The sequence below is a fragment of the Capra hircus genome, chromosome 16 (assembly GCF_001704415.2).
Source record: "Capra hircus breed San Clemente chromosome 16, ASM170441v1, whole genome shotgun sequence".
Classification (NCBI taxonomy): Eukaryota; Metazoa; Chordata; class Mammalia; order Artiodactyla; family Bovidae; genus Capra; species Capra hircus.
In genome coordinates, this window is record NC_030823.1 from 11,760,550 (window position 1) to 11,781,578 (window position 21,029).

At 37.4% G+C, this 21,029-nt stretch overlaps 1 protein-coding gene across 1 annotated transcript in view; it reads left to right on the forward strand.

Moving 5' to 3' along the window:
- The window catches only part of LOC108637735, a 143,597-nt gene continuing 128,338 nt past the window's right edge, over positions 5,771-21,029 (forward strand). Inside the window, exon 1 of the mRNA XM_018059936.1 lies at positions 5,771-5,956. Within this exon, the coding sequence (XP_017915425.1) occupies positions 5,771-5,956 (186 nt within the window). The remainder of the gene's footprint in view (positions 5,957-21,029) is intronic.

Here is a 21,029-nt window from a genome sequence, read left to right on the forward strand (position 1 = left end):
GTTTTTTTAAAACATCAACAAATGATTAGATAAGGTGTTAAATTACAATGGTTGCTAGGATCTCAGAAAGAGACAAGCAGACATCATGTGCTTCCAATAGCTGTGACATATTCTACCATTAAAATCTCATTTTTAAAAAACATCAACAAATGATTAGATAAGGTGTTAAATTACAATGGTTGCTAGGATCTCAGAAAGAGACAAGCAGATATCATGTGCTTCCAATAACTGTGACATATTCTACTTACAGTAGAGATCAAATCTGAGTTTGACCCAGTCTCTGGACTCACCTGCCCACTTGCAGGCATGACAGCTAAACTCTAACGATAAGAAATGGCGTGAAATAAGGGGGTGGAGGTTGGGGTAGGACTGTCTCTTTCATTCAACCGTACACCAAATGAAAAATAAACAGCTGAATATGTCTTCTCAAATAAGGGACTAATTGCCCAATTAGTTCTACCTGAAAGTCTGTTTGATGTTATCAAGGAGACACCCATGTTTTACTACCAATCAGGTACTCAAAATCAAATACTATTGGTACTTTACTAGCAATTTTGAGAGTAAACTGTATCACAGCATGAGGTAAGGGAACTCTGAAAGAACTTAAATTCCCCAAAACTAATCAAGTCTACCTTTCCATAATTATCCCTGAACTACTTTCAATCAGAGCAGCTGGGTTATTTTTCAACCCAGCAACAAAGTGTGACTACTGGCTCACACTAGTTCTTCCAAAATTCTTTTTATCCTCATTTGAAAAATCAAAATATTATTACTGCTGCTTATAATCATAAAACAAAATTAAGCTGAAAACAAATTCCTTGACTGCCTCTAGTGCAAAAGGGAAAAATTACAAACATTCCTAACATATCCGCAGTGAAAATATTACATTGGGTTTATTGGAGAAACACAGACAGAAAAGCAGCAAAGCATACAGGATTTTCAACATGTGTTATTCCACATAAGAGGATGCCTGCCATGGGTTTCTGCCTGCAGTGCAGGAGCCACAGGAGACACAGGTTTGATTCCTCAGTCTAGAAGATCCCCTGGAGAAGGAAATGGCAACCGACTCCAATATTTTTGCCTAGGAAATCTCAAAGACAGAGGAGCCTGGTGGGCTATAGTCCATGGGGTCGCAAAGAGTTGGACACAACTGAAGTGGCTAAGCACACACACACACAAAAACTAGATATTTCACAGAAGGGCTCTAAGAGTGAAGTCTCTTTTCAATCACTAAAAATATATTTAGGAAGGAGGACAGATGGCATCTGTGTGTCAATGGGAGAGTCTTAGTTGCGGAAATACCAGAGTTCACTTCTCTTCCACTGAGCTAACTCACAACTGCTATGCTAAATTATTTCTGAGCTAAAAGAAGAGGAAATGACCCCTGAGTCCATCCAGGATTGTCTCTACTTATTCCATTTTAACCTGAAGAATTCCCATAATAGAGCTTTACGTATTTGTTGTTGAGTCACTAAGTTGAGTCCAACTCTTTGCAACCCCATGGGCTATAGCCCACCAGGCTCCTCTGTCCATGGAATTTTCCAGGCAAGAATATTGGAATGGGTTGCTGCTCCAGGGGGTCTTCCCCACCCAGGCATCAGACCCCGTCTCTTGCATCTCCTGCATTAGCAGATAGGTTCTTTGCCACCCACTTCCATACAAAATAAAAGGCTTCACTCAGCTTCATATGAACCCTGACCACCTTTTCAGTCTTTTCTTCTCACCTTCAACCTTCTGTCCTTTTAACCCTCAACTGTACAGCATTCTAGCCATTCTTACAATGGATCCTGATATTTTCCAAAACCTAGTCTTTCTGCTGTCAGTAAAAATATTCAAAGACTTTGAAAAGGGGAAAAGAATTACTGAGTAACTTGTCCAGTTACCCCTTTGGAGTTATCTTCCCTTCTCATTATCTTTGAGATATTTGACAGTTCCATTAATTGTTGACCACTGATAGTAACACCCATGCTTCTGTCTCACATAAATGCAGGTTAGCCCAGTGGAGATGCATTCCATTACTGCCCTCTGGATATTGACTAATTTTGTATCTATGTGTAAATCATTTTAGCATTCCTAATAACCAATATGTGTGTGTCTTGAATTCTTTTTTGAGCCATCAGTAACATCTTCCTTATTCCTTCACTAATTAGTGAGTTAAATGAAATGTTAGATACATACTAATATTTACTTTACATTTGTATGAGTCATGATTTTACCTGTTAAAAAATATCTTTTAACAAAATAATTGGCCCCTTCTTTCTAAATGGTTCCATCCGCTATTCCTTTTGAAAACTGTGGCTAACCTGTAAATATTAAGCTGAAATGTTGGATTTGCTCTCCTTCAAAACCATTTACAACTTAACTGGGCAAAACTGAACACCCCATCCATTGGACTTCTCTGTGCCTAATACATAATCTCATGATAAGAATTGCAAGATTCCATTGCTCATTTTGTCACCTTTTTTTTTCTTTCTACTTGCTTCTAGCCTTTGATTATAGTAAAACTTTCTTATTCATTGTTGTAAATGTAGCACACAGCTTTCTGCCAGGAACACATTGAGATTTTATTACATACTGTAATAAAAAAGGGAGAAAATGACACAAAACAAATGTATATTGTAAAGGATTATTAAAATGTTAACACTCTTGGAACCACTACTCAGGTGAAAAAATCATATTTTTGCCAGCTGCCTGGAAGCCGCATCCATGTGACTGACCATGATTACAAGTTCTCTGTCTCCCCATGAGTAACTATTACCCTGAATTTCATACTGATCACTTCATTTTTTAGTTTTATAACCCAGCATACTTTGATATTTATCTTTTCCCTTTTTAAGCTTAATATGAGTTTTAACTCTCTTTACTACGTCCTTCATCAATCCTCTTCTTCCCTTAAAATTTAACTATTGAAAAACTAGGATGCAGTTTCTCCCATCATCTAGACTTTGATGACTGCGCATTCATGGTGTAGTGCAAACAACAAGGTCCTCTGCTTCTGAATGATACTTGCAAGTATGATGAATACTTCAGGAATTAAAGGTATAACTATCAATATCTATGGTCAAAGCTACACACATTATAATTGTATGATAAATTACCTACTATATCCAAGGACTTGCCAAAATGAGAATTTAGAGTTTTATATGCTGACTGGAGTTATTTTTATTTCCCTTTCATATTGCAATGTATTTTAATTTTTATGTCATTGTTAAATATAAAGCTTAATTCAATAAATTCAAAAGGATTAAAGAACTTGCCTTTATAAATTAATATAATCCATCCATTTTTTTGTGGTTGAATGCAACCCATAATTAAGAGAATCAAGAATGACTTGTTCACTGTCAGCATATTACTGGCAGAGCTGAAACTGGGGTATGGTTTTTATAACCCTCAGACCTTCCTCAGGCTCATCTGTAAGTGGGTAAAAGCTTTGGGCCGGGAAAATGCTCTGCTCACGTCCTATGTATAGCATCCCTCTCTTTGGTTGTGACTTGACTACTACAAGGTTCCTTTTCCTCCCCCACAAAAGCTTTAACCTTCAAGTGAATAAAAGCTACCATTAGTCTGCCTCTCTTCCAGGCTCTAGTCCCAGGACAATTCTCTGCTTTATTATCATGCAGTTCAATGATGTCCTTCCCCACCTGCTGTCCTGTAAAGTCTTCTTTTCTAATGCTTAATTGCTAGTTTTGCTAAGACTCAAACAATATATTGAAGTTTTAAAATTTGGTCAGAAGTTTACTTTTTTAGTAAGCTGTTTAATTTGGAAGGATTATAGATTCATAGAAATGTTACAAAAATAATAAGGGAGTTGCCATATATTCTTCCCTTATTTTCTGCCACTATTAACGTCTTACATAATCCTGGTGCATTTGTCAAAGCTAATAACACAAGAGTTAATTTTGGTGAATTCCCAGAAGTTGAGTGGAGGCTAGTGTGAGGGCAAAAAGTTCCTGGGAACTGCAAACTTTGGGGGACACTACATTTTATAGGCTTTCCTTCCAGTAACCCCAGTACATTTTTATGGTAAAGTCTGAGAAAATTCCCCTCTTGTCAGTAACCGTTATCCATCATAATCAATGCCTTCTCCATATCAAAGACCTATTTTCTGGTAGAAAAGATTTTGCCAAATCTATTCTTAAACTTTATCCAGATGAAGGAACAAAACTCACTTCAGCCTTCCTATCTCACTGGAGGGGTGGAAAAACATAGATGTCTAGGAGCAAGGCTTTAAGGAAGTATATTTGATAATGCTGCAGCCAGGGAAAGGTGTAGGGGCCTGAATGCAAAGAACACTGGAAAAACACTTGTGAAGGTCCAACCTCCAAGACACAGGCACATCAAATGATTGAGACTTAATTAGATCATAGAATGTCCCCTCCTCCACTTACCACCACACCAACACAGCTCCCTGCTTGGGTAGAATAAAAGTGCACTGTAACTGAAAGAACCAAAATACAGACTCTATGAACAGGGATACTTAGGGAAGTCTGAAGTCAAGGGAGGAGATCAAAACAAAGACTTTGTAAAAACTTCAATTAGAATATCCTATTGTCTCCTTATATGAGAAGTTGCATGTGACTTTCTCCTATAGAGAAGAAAAGCTTTTGGTGGGCAGGGACCACATTGCACCATCTTGGCATGTTCTGCACTGGTAACGAACAGGTTGTCAGCAAGGTTTTTAGAGTGAAGAATTGGGTAAACAAGACAAGCATGTGTTCACATTATGGGAATATATATGGGACTGACAATAAATCCAGAGACTTAAAATCTTGATTTTTGATATATTTTTTATTGAAAATATCAACTCACAAAAGTTGGTATTTCTCCTAATTCACATGGTTTCCATTTTCTATAGATGAGTGGCTAAATCAGGGAGGCCAGTAATGATTAAGTATATGTTATAGTTGTAGGCATCCTGTTGGAAATTTCCACATAATTTTGTTTTTACTTTCATGAACATTTCATGCTGAGTCCTGGAGCGTTCTACTGTTTTTGTAATGAAATTTCCTCTCAACTCCACATGGTCCATATTCACTCATACCACTCTTTCTTTCTTTGCGTTTCTTACTTTTACTGAATAGGAATGCAGCATTTACAAAAAAAAAAAAAGACACAAATGGTGCAGCCACCCAAGGACCAAGATGGTAGCTTCTTCGGTAAGCTGCATTGCAAACCTCAATATAAATTCCCCCTAATTGAAAAAGCCAGATTCCAGTTCTTTTATCAAAAGATGCTGGCAGCTGTTGTCAGGAGCCTTCAGATAGAGATCTACCCCACTGCCAGCATGAGAGAGAGGAAAGACGGGAGAAAAACTTTTAGAAACTGCAGAGAAAACGCCATGTTCCTCCTGTTGAGTGGGGTCGTGCACTGCGGGTGTCTGAAAAGGAACTGGGCAGAGTGGGGAAGGGATGTTTTCTGGTCAACTTGACAAATCCCGTACCACGTATGAGTTTTTTTCCTCAAGATTCTTTCTACGCCTTTTCTTCTCTTCATATAATCTTCCTCTGACTGGGAGCTTTGTTTTTCGTCAACACTATGCGGTCCTATTTCGGAAGCTGCGGTATCTTGGGGCGGGGGCAGGCAGCGGGCTGTGAGCGAGTTGGGTGGTCACAGTGAGAACTCCTGGGGCAGCTCCGTCCAGATTCACGCTGGGCATACAGCAGTATTTCTTCCACATCTCCATTAGAGACAGAAACCGAGTCTGGAACACAGAGGCGTCCCCACTATTGCCGAAGTATAATTCCACTCAAAAGCCACACAGACTCTCCTCATGCAGCACGGTAGGCCTCATTCTGAGACATGGAGCCCAGGAATCGGGTTCAGCGTCTGGGTCGACGTGGGGTCAGTGTACGTCCGGGTCGACGTCGGGGTCAGTGGATGCTCTGTGGCTGGAGTGGGAGCGCTGGGCGCCGAGGCTGGAGACCCGAGTCAGCACACAAATGCTCTTTTTCGAGAGGTAGGGACAACCACTGTTTGGGTGATGTGTTTACAGTTCCTCTGTGGTCTTGACTGAACAAACTGATGTTTATCAGTGAATTACCTCTTCCAGATAAATATCTCCTCATTTTTAGGAAATGTGTGAAAGAAATGACCTTTGAGAAACAGCCTCAATGAACGCCTTCTTTGGTCATAGTTTTGCTGTGCTCGTTGAACCCGGCAGCATTGATACCCGTATTTCCTGAGCATTGGTCAAAAAAGGTGGTTGGCTTGATTTATTTTGTTAAATACTAGAATATAGATACTGAAATGAGGTATGTGTAGTGCTGATCAAAAAGTTGAAGACAACTCATAAAAAACAAAATACCTTTGTATGTGGGACGGTGGTGGGAGAGAGAAAGAGAGAGAGAAAAACACTGTCTTCAGAAACCCAGCTTAACACATTGTTGACCAGAGACGTATTAGTATGTCTTTTGTTACCCAAACATTATTGACTAGAGACATTTCAATATCACCTACATAACAAATCACTGGCCACAGCTGTTTGGGGAAAAATCCCTGCGTCAATAATTAGTTAAGATATTGCTTACTGGATTCCTAATGAAAGCAGAAGACCCTCAAATTCTTGCTGACTAGGTTTTATCCTTAGGACAGAAATAAAACTCCGCACGTAAATTATGTATCTTATATTTTAAACCACTTTTTCATAATGTGTTTCAGTATGGTTCACATGAAGTTCATAATCATGATTTAACTATCAAAATGTAACATTTTCCTTCCAACTTTGTCCAAGTTCGAGAAACTGAGAGAAATTGTATTTCAAGTGACTTTAGTGTTTGGCTCACTGGAAGGTTAGATTTTTGAGCACGGATGGTACATCAGCCTTTTTTTTATGACCGGATAAAATATTCTCTCAGGCTCTCTGATGCTCTGGGCTCTTTTTCTGTGAGCATCAGGCAAACTTGGGTTCTTAAGCAACTTGTTTGCCTTGAGGCTGAGAAAGATGTGCTCTTGACAGAAGACAGGGAGGAAGTGCCCTGGTTTTGAGCACATATTTATTATTTATTATCAGTCTCTTAAGTTTGATTGTAGAAGTCCATCTTTTAGAGCCCAATTGACTGGGACTGTACTGTCAGACTTGGGCTCCTGACAAAATGGCTATCAGACTTGGGATTGAAGTTACCCTGTCATCTTGAGAAGCTCTGTCAGAATCACCCGCTCACCTCCCTCTGAGCTGGCTCCTTCTTTTTTTAAAAAGGGGTTCTTTTGTGTTTTTTCTTTGTTGGTTAATCCATTGAGAGACACATTCAAATATAGATCAACTGACTGGCCGTTTCTAACCTTGAGTCTATGGATTTTTTTTTTTTTTAATCTTAAAAATTATTGGAGCATAGTTGATTTCCAATATTGTGTTCATTTCAGGTGTACCACAAAATGGATCAGTTACATAGCCACTCTTTTTTTAGGTTCTTTCTCCATTTGTCCATTAGGGAGTATTGGATAGAGTTCTGTGTGCTATACATTGCATTCTTACAAGTTATCTATTTTATGTATGCTGCTGGTGCTAACTGAGAAGGCAATGGCACCCCATTCCAGTACTCTTGCAGAGATTCTTTCTACGCCTTTCTTAGCAGCAGTTGCTGCTAAGTCGCTTCAGTTGTGTCCGATTCTGTGCGACCCCATAGACGGCAGCTCACCAGGCTCCCTGTCCCTGGGATTCTCCAGGCAAGAACACTGAAGCAGGTTGCCATTTCCTCCTCCAGTGCGTGAAAGTGAAAAGTGAAAGTGAAGTCGCTCAGTCGTGTCTGACTCTTCGAGATCCCATGGTCTGCAGCCTACCAGGCTCCTCCACCCATGGGATTTTCCAGGCAAGAGTACTGGAGTGGGGTGCCATTGTCTTCTCCGCTATTTCATGTGTAGCAATGTGTATATGTTAGTCCCAGTCTTCCAGTTTATACCTTCACTGTTTATACCCTGGTAACCATAAGTTTGTTTTCTATATCCATGGCTGGAGCTTTTTAATAGCAGAATTGTAGTTGCTTAGAGCTTACACAGCCTTTTCCAGAATAAATTGTTCATTTCCTTTCTAACTTTATTCCACCCTCCCAGGAATTTCTTCACCCACAGAGTCCCCAGATCTCCTATGGGTTACTCACACTTGCCCATGAATCATGTGGTCTCATTAGTTGCTCTGCCCACCTCTTCAGAGTCATCAGAGTGATGAGCAAAGTAGAGACCCTGTGGTCCCTAAGTGGCCTGTATTGAGCCCTCTTGGTCTGGTGCTTTGCTCACCACTGTTTGTCAGCTCGATGTGCCAGTCGAGATTTCTGACTCATTCCTAATGGCACAAATGTTCTTTTCTGAGGAAAAGCAGGAATCCCTTCCCATTATATCATGTTTAGCTCCACAGCAAAAGTCACTTTGCTTCAGTAGTTATATTGGGAAAGGGTTAACCTAATTCATTGTTATTGCACTTGAATTCTTTTTGTGTTCATGAAAATTTACATATTTGCCAGGTGCATATGCCTCAGCAAACTCAGTTTCCTGTTGATTCTGTACCAAATTACCACAGACTAAGCAGCGTAAAACAACACAAATTTATAATCTTATGGTTCTGGAGGTTGGAAGTCCAAGATGTTTCTCACTGGGCTAAAATTAGTCAACAGGGTCATGTTCCTTTCTGGAAGCTCTAGGAGTAAATTCATTTTCCTGCTTTTTCCAGCTCCGAGAAGCTGCTCATGACCTCCTCCAAAGCCTGCAATGTCTGGTTGAGTTTTTCTCCCGTGGCATCACTGTGTTGTCGCTAAGTTGTGTCTGACTCTTTGTGCCTCTATGGACTGCAGCATTCCAGGCTTTCTTGTTCTTCACTACCCACACTGAATCTTGCTCATGTTGATGTCCATTGAGTCAGTGATGCTATCTAACCATCTCATCCTCTGCCACCCTCTTGTTTTGGCATCACTTTAACGCTGATGTTCCTGTTTCTCTCTTCCATGTTTAAGGGAGCTGGTGATTACATTGGTTCCACCTGGATAATCCATATTAATATCCCTATTTTAAGTCAGTTGCTTTGTAATTTTAATTCCTTCTGCTATAATTCCTCTTTGCTGTGTATAATATATCCACAAGTTCTGGAGAACAGGGCCTGGATATCTTTGAAAGGCCATTATTCTGCTAACCATACATATATTCATTACAACTAAAGACCAGGAAACAGAATAAGGGTAAAATTCAATCATTCTGATAGTTGAGAGTTTGGTTTGATGACAATATTTAATTTTAAAGATAAATGTTATTTGAGTCCACATATATTTAATTGTTCAAATAGTTTTCTTCTGTGGTCTAACTGATACCTAAAGTTTAGAGTTTAGGTCTCTAATAAAAATGTAAATGTGGGAAGGAAAATTCTTTGGACTCCACAATCCATTCATGTCTTTCACCTTCTCACTTTTGGTAAAAAGGTGGTTCTTTCAATATAATGATATACTATTTTCTAAGTCCCAGTCAAAGTGAATGATAAATACTGTGAAATTGGAAATATAAATACTTTTCCCATTAGTAGCAAAACTTCCAATGTTCTTCAAGTATTTTGAACACAAAGTTTTTTTTTTTTCCTTATGTATCAGTATAATTTTACACTAAGGCAGTTGGGATATTTTCAGCAGTTGTGGATTGAGAAATACTATAACAAAGTCTATTATGGTTTTACTAATGCTTTAAGATAAGTATGCACATTATTCATTATGACACACAGATATTTTACTGACAATGGAACATATATATGTATGATATTCTATGTATTTATTTTATATATACTGTTCATGCATGTGTACTAAGTTGCTTCACTTGTGTCTGACACTTTGTGACCCTATGGACTCTAGCCCACCAGGCTCCCCATCCACAGGATTCTCCAGGCAAGAATACTGGAGTGGGTTGCCACACCCTCCTCCAGAGGATCTTCCTGACCCAGATACTGAACTTGTGGCTCGTATGTCTCCTGCATTGGCAGGCTGGTTCTTCACCGCTAGCGTCACCTGGGAAGCCCAAAGTGTTAGTCACTCAATTGTATCTGAATCTTTGTGACCCCATGGATTGTAGCCCACCAGGCTCCTCTGTCCATGGAATTCTCTAGGCAAGAATACTGGCATGGGTAGATGTGCCTTTCTCCAGGGGATCTTTCTGACCCAGGTAATCTGCATTTCAGGCAGATTCTTTACCGTCTGAGCCACCAGGGAAGCCCCATACACTGTTCACAGGCCCCTTATAATAACTCTGCAATTCAGAAATCTGGTTAAACCCAGATGGCAAGCTGATTACTAAAAGTCAAAAACCTCTCAAATCTGTCTTTTTAGTCTTCATCAACAGCAAAAATTTTAATTCAGGTATTTAGAGTACTGCAGAATACAGTTGCTTCACTTTTGACAATTAAAAAAAAATTAAGAACCTGGAATCTACAAAGAAAAAGTGTTGGAAATTCTGAAATACAAATGTGTAAATAAATTGATTTTTGATCCCTATCTCTAGTAGTTGCCCAGTATAAAACATGTAATTTAAAATCATTTAATTTACAGAATTAAGATATGCTTATTAAATACTACGTGATAATTTAACCCACAGTCTCTCAGAACAAATTTTAAAAACTCTTGAGCCAGATGCATATACAAATTTTACTTCTGATTTAAGACTTTAAGAAGCAGGATGCTTATTTATGATAAACCCCAGTTCCATACAAGTGAAGAATATCTTGTAGGCTTTCTAGTAATATTAAACTCTCTACCTAAAACCTGAAGTACATTGTTTCACTGTGTGGTTGTCTATGCTTGAGAGATCACTGTGTTTTATGGAATGATAATTGGAAAAAACTTTTAGAAAGATAAAAAGAAAACATTTGATGAGATACATAAATACTATGTACTAGAATATTTATTAGAAAAAATAAGTAAAAATTTTAAACAATTAAAAAAATTTCCTTTTGGCTTATTGAGAATTATTAAAACAGAATAATGTGGAAAATAAATAATGTGCTTAAAATAATTGCTCAAATGAGTTTATGGAAAATTTAGCTTAGTAAATTGAAAAAGCCAATTTAAAATTATATAGTTTGGCTAAAAAATCTTTTCACCTTGTCTCATTCATTTTACTAGATAATGTTTTTAGAAGCTTTATCTCTCAGTTAACATTTGGTTAAGGACTCCTAAATTTTTAAATAGTTCCTCAGGTTTACTTAGATGATGTATTTAAACTTGTTATTAATGGAATATATGTTTGATGTTTACTACAAGCTTTTCTGTTCAGATGAGTGTGGTATAAATTTACTCTAAAATAACTCTTGATCCAGATTTAAGATTATCAGGAGCCCAGCAATGCAGAAATGACATTAACAATTTATAATTCCATGATAGTTAAAATTTTCTCAAATCTGATGAGGAAGAGGGATTATATGCCAGTAAAATAAGTTAAAGACATTGGCATATTTCCATTGCTAAGGGCTAAGGACACAGAACATTTACAGGTTAAATGGGGCATAAATTTTAGTTTATGTTCCCATTATAGCCACTGTTGACAGGAAGCAGGATGCACACAGTGTGAAACATGACTTGCAGAGTCACTTGAGGCTGGTTCTCTGAAATTTACTGAGTCCACTGCCATTAACAGCCTATGTAAGTAGGAGCCTGCACAAAGTATTTTGGTTTTATTTACATAGCTAAACAGTGTATTAAGAATTGATCATTTATCATTCAAGTTTTATAAATAACCATTGAATCTTTTATTGAGTATTAGTATATAAAAAATGGTGATACCTAGCCTGAACATATTATTTTTCCATGAGGTGTTAAATAAATTTGTAAGGTAAATTTCTGGCACATATGGAAATCTACATTGGTAAGTTAGAAATTATATGGTATTTAGGAATGCTGTGATGGGAATATTTTATTGCTGTTGCTTTTGTAAGTGTTACTGTTTTAGAGAGACTTAAGTTCTTCCTTTGAAAGCTAGATGTAGGCAAGAGCATGGATTAGTTTAGATTATATATCAAGGTCTCTAACAAAATAACACATCATATTTTCTAGTGATTAGATGTGACTGATATTTAATTCTAAAGAAGCAATGATGGATAGTTGAAAAGAACATAGTATAGTTTTAATCCATCCTGGGCTCACGTGTTGCGAGCTATGTTACCTTCAGGTCACTTTGCCTTACTCTGCTTCAGTTTGCTCATTTTATAAACGATGATAATAGTAGCATGTACTTCAAGAGGTTGTCTTGAGGATTAAATGGGTTAATATGCATAAAGCACTTAAAACATGGCCTGACATCTTCTAAGTGTTTTTGAAAAAGGTGTTTACATATTTATTATCATACACCGGGCGCTGCGCTGGAGTCTGGAAGAGGAGTGTGGTCTGCGTCCTGTTCTCTGAGAGCTCACACTGCAGTGTGGGAGGAGGGGCTACCCAGATCACCTCTGTGCCACGTGTTCAGCTTCTGTGTGAGATCCAGTTGCTATGCAGAAACTTGACTGTGGGTTTCTCAAATAGAATATCTGAGCTGCTTCTTGAAACTAAGAAATTGTCCAAGCGAAGGAGCTGGGGAAGGGCATTTCATTTAGAAAATAGCTTGAAAGCAGACACAAAAGGGTGGGATAACATTATGCAGGGAATGTCTAGTAATCCTATTTCAGAAAGCTTAAACACAGGGCCTATCTACACCTATAGATGTCCCTCATTCCCCCTGCCGCTGCTTTGGTTTATTCAAAGGAAATAAAATGTTTTTATATTGGTCATAGGCCCTGCAGACCAGTACGGTACTTTCCACTTATCTTAAGTTAAGCACACCTGGGAAGAAGGATGTGGGAATAGGTATTTTACTTGAGAAATGATCCCAGGAAGCGCAAATGAAAAAGTGCTGAAAAAGAAACAGAAAGAAAGAAGTGCAAATGAGCTGTGTGTTAATAAGTGGGTTTCTATTTTGGGAATTGAGGGCTCAATCCTATCGGTGATCCTCTGAAAAGACATGTAGAACATATTTCTAAATCATTCCAGGGGAAAATGGAGAGATTAGCGTTTATTTATCAACTTTCACCCCTGCACATACACCATTAGTTGAAGGTTTTATTTTGAAGCCTTTAGTCAGCAAGCTCTTGTGCGGCTGGAATTAGCTCTCATGAACAGGAGAGAAATGCGGTATTTAGAGTAGAATGGTATCAGCACACCACGTACTGTCTTCTGCAGCTGCAGGTGAGTTCAGGGGGAGACTTACAAGTTAGGAAGGAGGGACCAGCTGAGGGAACACAGTCAGGTGAGCTGTCAGCCCTCTGAAGACTTGATTCTGTGGCCCCTGGTAAGAAGAATGAGGCAGAGGCTGACTGGAGACTTGCGATAAAGGTGAAGTAGGGAGAGGAGACATCATTGAGCATCTCACAGACCATGTAATGCTGGCAGTTTATCTTTTATTATTAAGTTCTTTAAAATGGTTTTCATAGAATGTGAAGTATTTGAATTTGCATTTTGGGTTGTTGTCTTAGATTGTAAACATTATCCTTAACTGGAAAATAACATAAATGTATCTGAGTTGTTGAACATGGTTTAAAATGTGTCTTGCTCACAAGTGGAGATCTGGGATTTAGCAAAAAAAAATTAGATTCTGTGTTATAATGTAATTCAAACTAATTAAATTATAAAACTTAAATTATTTGAACATGTTTTAAGTTGGTAAAAAAGTAAGTAAATTGCAGTATTTTTATAGTATAGAGTAAAATGTATGTATTTCTACACATTTACAGAATTTTATCAATCTCTCTCATGATGTCACATATTGGGTCAGAATGTAAAATGCACTACCATATTAAAGAATGTTATGCATAGTAACTGATGAATGCAAGCATTTGACCTTTTAAATTTTATTATGACCATATGTCATTTTATTTATTTTTTCCAGCTTTATTGAAATATAATTGACATGTTGTATAAGTGTAAGATGTACAACATGTTGATTAAATAAGAGTGGAGCTATCACTTCAAGATATTAATTTCATTTTCTTTGGCTCTGTACCTAGAAGTGGGGTTACTAGATCATAACCATGTGTTATTTTAGATACAAGTTTTAGGATCAAAGAGTTGTATAATATTCATGCTAGGTGTATTCCTATTTGTCCCCACTCAGTGGGCATACTCAAAGAAGTGAATGATAGAGCTTTAAGTGCTTATTTCTGCATAGTATAGCATCAGTTACAGAGTTTAACATTGACTTATGTTAACAATTTTGTAGAACTAATGAATAATTGCATTCACAGTGATTATTAAACAAAAGAATAATTTGCAGACTATGATCAAGTTACTTTAATTCACTTTCAAATTTCTACTGATAATCCCTTTTACATTATATTGTGACTTTCATGAAAGTTCTAATATTGCTTTGTGATCTTAAATGCAAATCCTTTGACAGAGATCACTCTATCTATATTTCCCATCAGCGGTTTTTAACATGCACATTAACCACATTGAATAATTTTGTAAGATGGAGTTAATTTACCTGGCGAGTTCGCACATAAATCCAGTAGAATAAGGCTAAATTGACCACATTGGTGGTATAGTGTGAGCATAGCTGCCTTGCAAGCAGTTGACTTGGATTCAACTCCCACCCAATGCAGCAGGCCAACTTTTGGGCTTCCCTGGTGTCTGAGCTGGTAAAGAATCTGCCTGTAATGTGGGAGACCTGGGTCCAATCTCTGGGTTGGGAAGATCCCCTGGAGAAGGGAACAACTACCTGCTCCAGTATTCTGACCTGGAGAATTTCATGGGCTACAATCCATGGGGTCGCAAAGAGTCAGACACGACTAAATGACGTTCACTTTCACAATATATTTAGCTATATCAGAATGGATATATATTTGATTATGTTAAGTTTAATGTCTAAAATAGCAGCTCTTGAATTCCTAGAAAAAATGTTAGTCCACTTAAATGTGCATGTGTAGTGTGTGTACACGTCTTGTTTTTGGAGTATTTGTTAATATGTATATCTACAGAGAGATACATAGAGATACTTAGCCAAAGATACTTCACTTTTCGGCTATTTCTCACAGTTTAAAAAACCCGAACTAGGTACTATTTTCACTGATTAATTGTTGAGAGCCAACTAAATGTTATACTTTGTCCAGGAAAGATGTACATTTTCAAAATTCCCATAATATGGAGGAAGAAGCTGCTGAGTCTGCCAATCCAGAGACACTCCACATCGCTGAAATGTAGACTGGAGAACTGCCAGAATGTCAGGACCCAGGTAGCTTAGCATGGTCCCTGATGTCGTTTTTACGGGAAGGAAAAGAAACTTCCTTGTAAAGATTCTTCTTTCAGCAATCTCAGGGCAATTAACTGCACAGGCAAAGTTCAAGTGTAGTTCCTTTATGTATATAAAATAAGGTAAAGGCCTTTGTTATACAAACAGCACATGGATGCAAGCATAGATTGCAGTGGCAGTGTGTTGTGGACAAAAAATAAAAGGAATCTCACTGAGCTGTAGTGTTTCCCAGGCATGTGATTTATCATCTGCACTGTCCTATCCTAATGACAAACAAAAGCTTCTAAGCTACCTTAAATTGTTCACGTAATTATTTTAAACGATACAACTGCTTGTCTTTTCTTTGTCATTGTTGGACAAGTTAAAACTTAATATGGAGTGGAATTTTTCTGTAATATATTCCTTAGTACCTACGTGCTTAGATTCAAAGATGATAACTACTGCACAGCCTACAATTCTATTCCACTCCATTTTCTCTGATTCATTCAAGGTTTCTTAATTATTTTTGTAAGAGGCTTTACTGGTTTTAGTCTGATATAATTTGTACTTTTAGTGGGAAGTTGGGAATCTTATGAATATTTCACTCGTCTATAATCTGTGTCTACTTTCACTCAGATCAGTATTTACTGAGCTTGGTCTGCTCTTTTCATCTTCCTATAGTAAAACCATCCCTACCCTTCAGAGAAGTCCTTTTATTCATTAAATGTTCAAGATACATCTCACCTATCTACTAATTGATTATATGAAATATGCTCAATATATGCACCTTTATCTATATATTGATTTTCTATAGTTCCTGAACCCCAGGATTATCTTTTTCTTAGAGTAGGATGCCACCATGTTACTTTCTGTCCAGTCCATCTGGATGAGCAGAGGGGAGTCCCTAGGATGGTTGGAAAAGGAAAACAGGGACTCTTGTAGAATATACACACACCATGTTAACACTAAACGATAGACAGTATTGATTGTGGCAAGACGCGTTTACCTTGTAGTTGTTATATATTAAGGTTGCAAAGGGAAGAGATCATCTTTGTTCCTTCCTCTCCCATCTGGAATTTTTAAAGCTGTTTGTACCCTTCCAGAGGGAGCTTCCTAGGTGGCTCAGTGGTGAAGAATCCACCTGCCAATGCAGGAGACGCAAGAGATGCAGCGCAAGAGATGCAGGTTCAGTCCCAGAGTCGGGGAGATCCCCTGGAAGAGGAAATGGCAACCCGCTCCAGTATTCTTGCCTAGAAGTCTCATGGACAGAGGAGTCTGGTGAGCTACAGTCCATAGGGTCACAAAGAGTCAGACGCAACTGAGAATGCATACATGCACCCTTCTAGAACATAATGGGACAAACTGACCTAGGCTTGAGACTGAGAAACAGACCAAGTTAGATTCTGGGGGAAGGCTAGAGGAGTTAAGAGGCTTAGGGTATCCTGAAGAAAGTGGAGAACTGAAAGAGTGAGACACATACTCAGTTCTCTTTTGCATCAGTTGAAAAGACAGATTAAAAAAAAACTGATAGGCAAACATTTATACATGCGGCATATGTGTATATTATGTTATTAAAAATAGAGATAAAGGAGACATTGCATTTGTACATCAACGGTATGCCAGTCATTTGCATATACTTTCCCATTTACTCTTCAAATAAATTTGAAAGAAAGGCACTACGGTCAGCTCCAGTTTGCAGATGAGCAGTGGGCTGAGAGAAGTTATGTAACTATCCTGTACAGGCTCCCCACTAAAGTGGTGAGAATTCCCACACCAGTCTCTCCAGCTCAATTGCTTGAATTCAAAGTCTTAGAAAGAATTTTTTTGGTAGATAAACTTAAAGTTATTAAAATTTTCTTATGTTATAAAAGTGTTATTTTCCTAAAGGCAATAATTTTAATTTTCTTGCTTTTCCCCAAATCCCACTCCATTCAGATCTATTTCATTTGTACCAATGAAATTGCCAATATGCTTTTGCTAGTCTAGCATGTTTAAATGCAAGTTAAATGACTTGGAATTAAAAGATATTCATGAACATTTCCTGAGGTATTTTAAAATTGCATAAACTCTCAGTTCTTTATGGATTTGTGAGAAGGTATCATATTCACCAAGCTGTGCTGTTTTTGGAAAACAAAAATCTCTTCCGTCTCACCTTCTTCTCACATTAAAAAAAAAAAAAAGGCAGATCTCTTTAAAGACTACCATTGTCAGCTTATGTCCTGTCTTTACAAACTTATATGGAAAGTGCTGAAGAAAGCAAGAATGATACTTAGATAAATCCTATATTTAATAATCAAGTGTATTTGCTTCTTAGCACTCTCACAGAATCCAAGGGCTGCCTCTAATTGTCATCTTCTGATGGTTACAGATCCTGACAGGGAAAGTCATGTTCAAATACGCATCCAATTCAAGAAATTATACTTATTTCCAGATTTTGTTATTTAAACCCTTCATAAGAGTTTTTAATAGCAGAAATTAAAACAGAGTTAATCAAGACAAAGTAATTCAAAACAAAGTTAATTGTAAATGTGTGCACAGCTTTGATACTTGGCTGTATAAAAATTTTAAGCAATAATATTTACTTTCCTAGACAACCGAACTTAGTCTTTTTCAAACTAAACTTCCTAATCACTTTCAAACTTATACTCACTTTAGTCAATACCCAAATAAATGTTTAGCTCTGTTTGTAACATGTTGCTGCTGCTGCTGCTCCTGTGTCACTTCAGTCGTGTCTGACTCTGTGTGACCCCATAGACGGCAGTCCACCAGGCTTCCCCGTCCCTGGGATTTTCCCCTATCCCTGGGATTTTCCCTCATCCCAGGTAAGAATACTGGAGTGGGGTGCCATTGCCTTCTCCAATGCATGAAAGTGAAAAGTGAAAGTGAAGCCACTCAGTCGTGTCCGACTCTTAGTGACCCCATGGACTGCAGCCTGCCAGGCTCCTCTGTCCATGGGATTTTCCAGGCAAGAGTACTGGAGTGGGGGGCCATTACCTTCTCCATGTAACATGTCGTTATATGACACCAATGACTTGGTCTTTTCGAATTGATAGTGTGACTTTTTCCATCTTATCTCAGAACAGTGAAGATTCCAATTTATAGCATACTGTAAGCAAGATCAGCTACAAAATTAGTGGAGCCCAGTACAAAATAAAATTAAGTGCTTTGTGTTGAAAAATAATGAAGAATTTTAAGGTAGCAACATCAGAGCATTAAGCCAAGTGTGGGGACTTTCTCAGCACTGGACCCCATATGACTACATAAGTCACACACCCAGGGAACAAGTCTTGGCTATAAAATTTCATATACTTATTGCCTTGCTCCTTCTGGTAATAGTCTAGATTCCAGGTACCCTGTAAATAGACATATTGAAAAAGTGGTAGATATACTACTGCTGCATCCAAGTAAAGATTAAGTAGATACTCCTTTTTTATTTTGAGAATGTCTATGAAACATACCTCACAGTCAGTAAACTCTCAGAACTGGTAGTAGGAAGAACTAAAACACTATGATCTATCAAACTTATTTTGAGATTTAATACTTTAAAAAAATGACTAGATGCTGAATGCCTTTATGAAAATGTCTACTTTTTGTCATTATACTAATAAATCTTTCTGGGATTCTCTTCAAAATGAATATCTCATTTTCTTATAGCTCAGACGGGCCACACAGATATTCTTTTCTATCAGAGTGTACCTGATGCATGCATTGAAGTTTATTAGTCTTTATCTTGAATTGCCCCTTTTATCTGCTGTGTCCCAATGTGTATTTTTCATGTGAATAAATCATATGAATAGGTGATTTGAATTATTTATTCCAAATAGTGGTCCTTGGTATGTTGATTACTTCTTATTACATAATTAATGTATTTAGTCTAAAGTAAAACAGAAAATTTGGACATGAAAAATGAATAAATTATCCATATTTTTCCTACTTTGAGTTATCAGGTTTTACTATTGGAATATGTTCCATGTTTTTCTCTATCATTTAAGAAGGAAAGTATACAATATGTATTTCTATAAATGTTTTCTATTAACAATGAACCAGGGACATCTTTTTAGGCCAATAAATATAGTTTTATATCATTTTTGATATTTGTATTATAGTCTGTTATCTAATTGTAGTGGAATTTATATACCTTATCTCTTCTGCTGGAGAGTAGGGACTGTGATCCTTTTCCAAGCCTTTCTCTCAGTCTTTCTGATCAGGCTGCCATTATATCTTATCTTACAGATCTAGCAGGGCTTTTTAAACTACCTTTTAGTTTGTAAGAAAGTCGTTGCATTGTTTTTAACTTCATTTTCTTTTTGGATATAATACTATTTCTCCCTCTTGTCTCAACTGTGACTTATTCCTGCCTCTCAAGTCCTGTTCCTCATCACTGACCCTGTGGGCAATTTCCAACCTAGTGTATACTGATTTCATGAAGGATGCCTTGATACTTAAGGGGTCATGTTGCTGCATATAATAATAGTATTTTTATGAAAATCTAAATAGACAATCATTTCTTATTTAGTGTTATCTATTCTTTCATGCTCTAGGCCATCAGTAGCTGTCATTACATACATCCCTAGTGCTGCTCACTGTGGATTTTCATATAGATTGTCAGTTAACATTGCTGCATGCTATGAGGAGAATTTGCTCCATGCTTTCAGGTTTGGACTTTCTACTTGAAACCACCGTTTCCTATTTTGTCCACAGTTTCTGAACTTGTCCACTTCATCTATCACAACCATCAGTCACAAAAGTCTCTCTCTGTGGCTCCAAGTCAGCTGCTCTGAATGATCTCTCTGCAAAGTTTTCAGTAACCCCTGTTGTGATTTGTATGTATGCTATGTGGTCTGTATTTCATGGTATTCCACCCCAGCTACTCTTATTATTTGATGAAAAATCTAACCTCAGTGTTATTTTTAAATGGCAGATGATTGCCTTTCAATTTTCTGTCATTTTGAGGTATTTGTCAGGTCTGTGCAAAATGAATTTTGTGTATGCAACATAAACTACACTCTGCAAAATACACTCTCAAATTTGATGAAACTACAGCAGAAATTGTCATGTAATAAGTAAAAAAACTTACGTTGATAAAGATATTTTTCTTTAGTAAATATCTTCCATGTAATTCTTAAAATATTTTTTAATACTAGGAAAAATTTTGTCCTTTTTTATGAAATTTTGCTATAATATATCAAAAAAGAGTGCCTCCCACTTCCTTATCTCTTTGATCCAAATCATTTCACTAGTAATTCATTCATTAATTCATTTAACAACTTTCCAGCAGGGCTTTTTTTCTATAGATACATTGTTAAACTATACAATAATGTATCTGATAAGTATTTATTCAGTGTCCATTTTTAAGGCACCATTCTCCATCCTTGGTATATGTCAGTGAAAAAAATGACAGACCGAAAAATCCCTCCTTATGTTAAAAGGGAGAATGGGAAGCAAACAGAAATAATTTTAGAGAATGAAGACTGTCAAGGAGTGTAATCAGGGAGATAGGGCAATCTCAAACAGGCAGGGAATGCATTTCTTAAAAAGTGATATTTAAGCTGAGAAGAAAGGAGTCATGCACATGTCCAGATAAAAGCACCCAAGCAGAGGGAACAGTGAGAGTAAAGGCCCAGTGAGCATGGCAGATCATTAGCTGAGACTCAGGTACAAGGAGGAAGTGATGTGACATTGTAACAATGTTAAAAAAAAAAAAGCTTAAGAAATAAATACATGCTGTGAATCAAGATAGAGATGTGGATGACAGGATGAGGTCAAGTAGAAAATACAGATCTTTGGGGTTGATAAGGCTAAAAATTGAGAAACCAGGA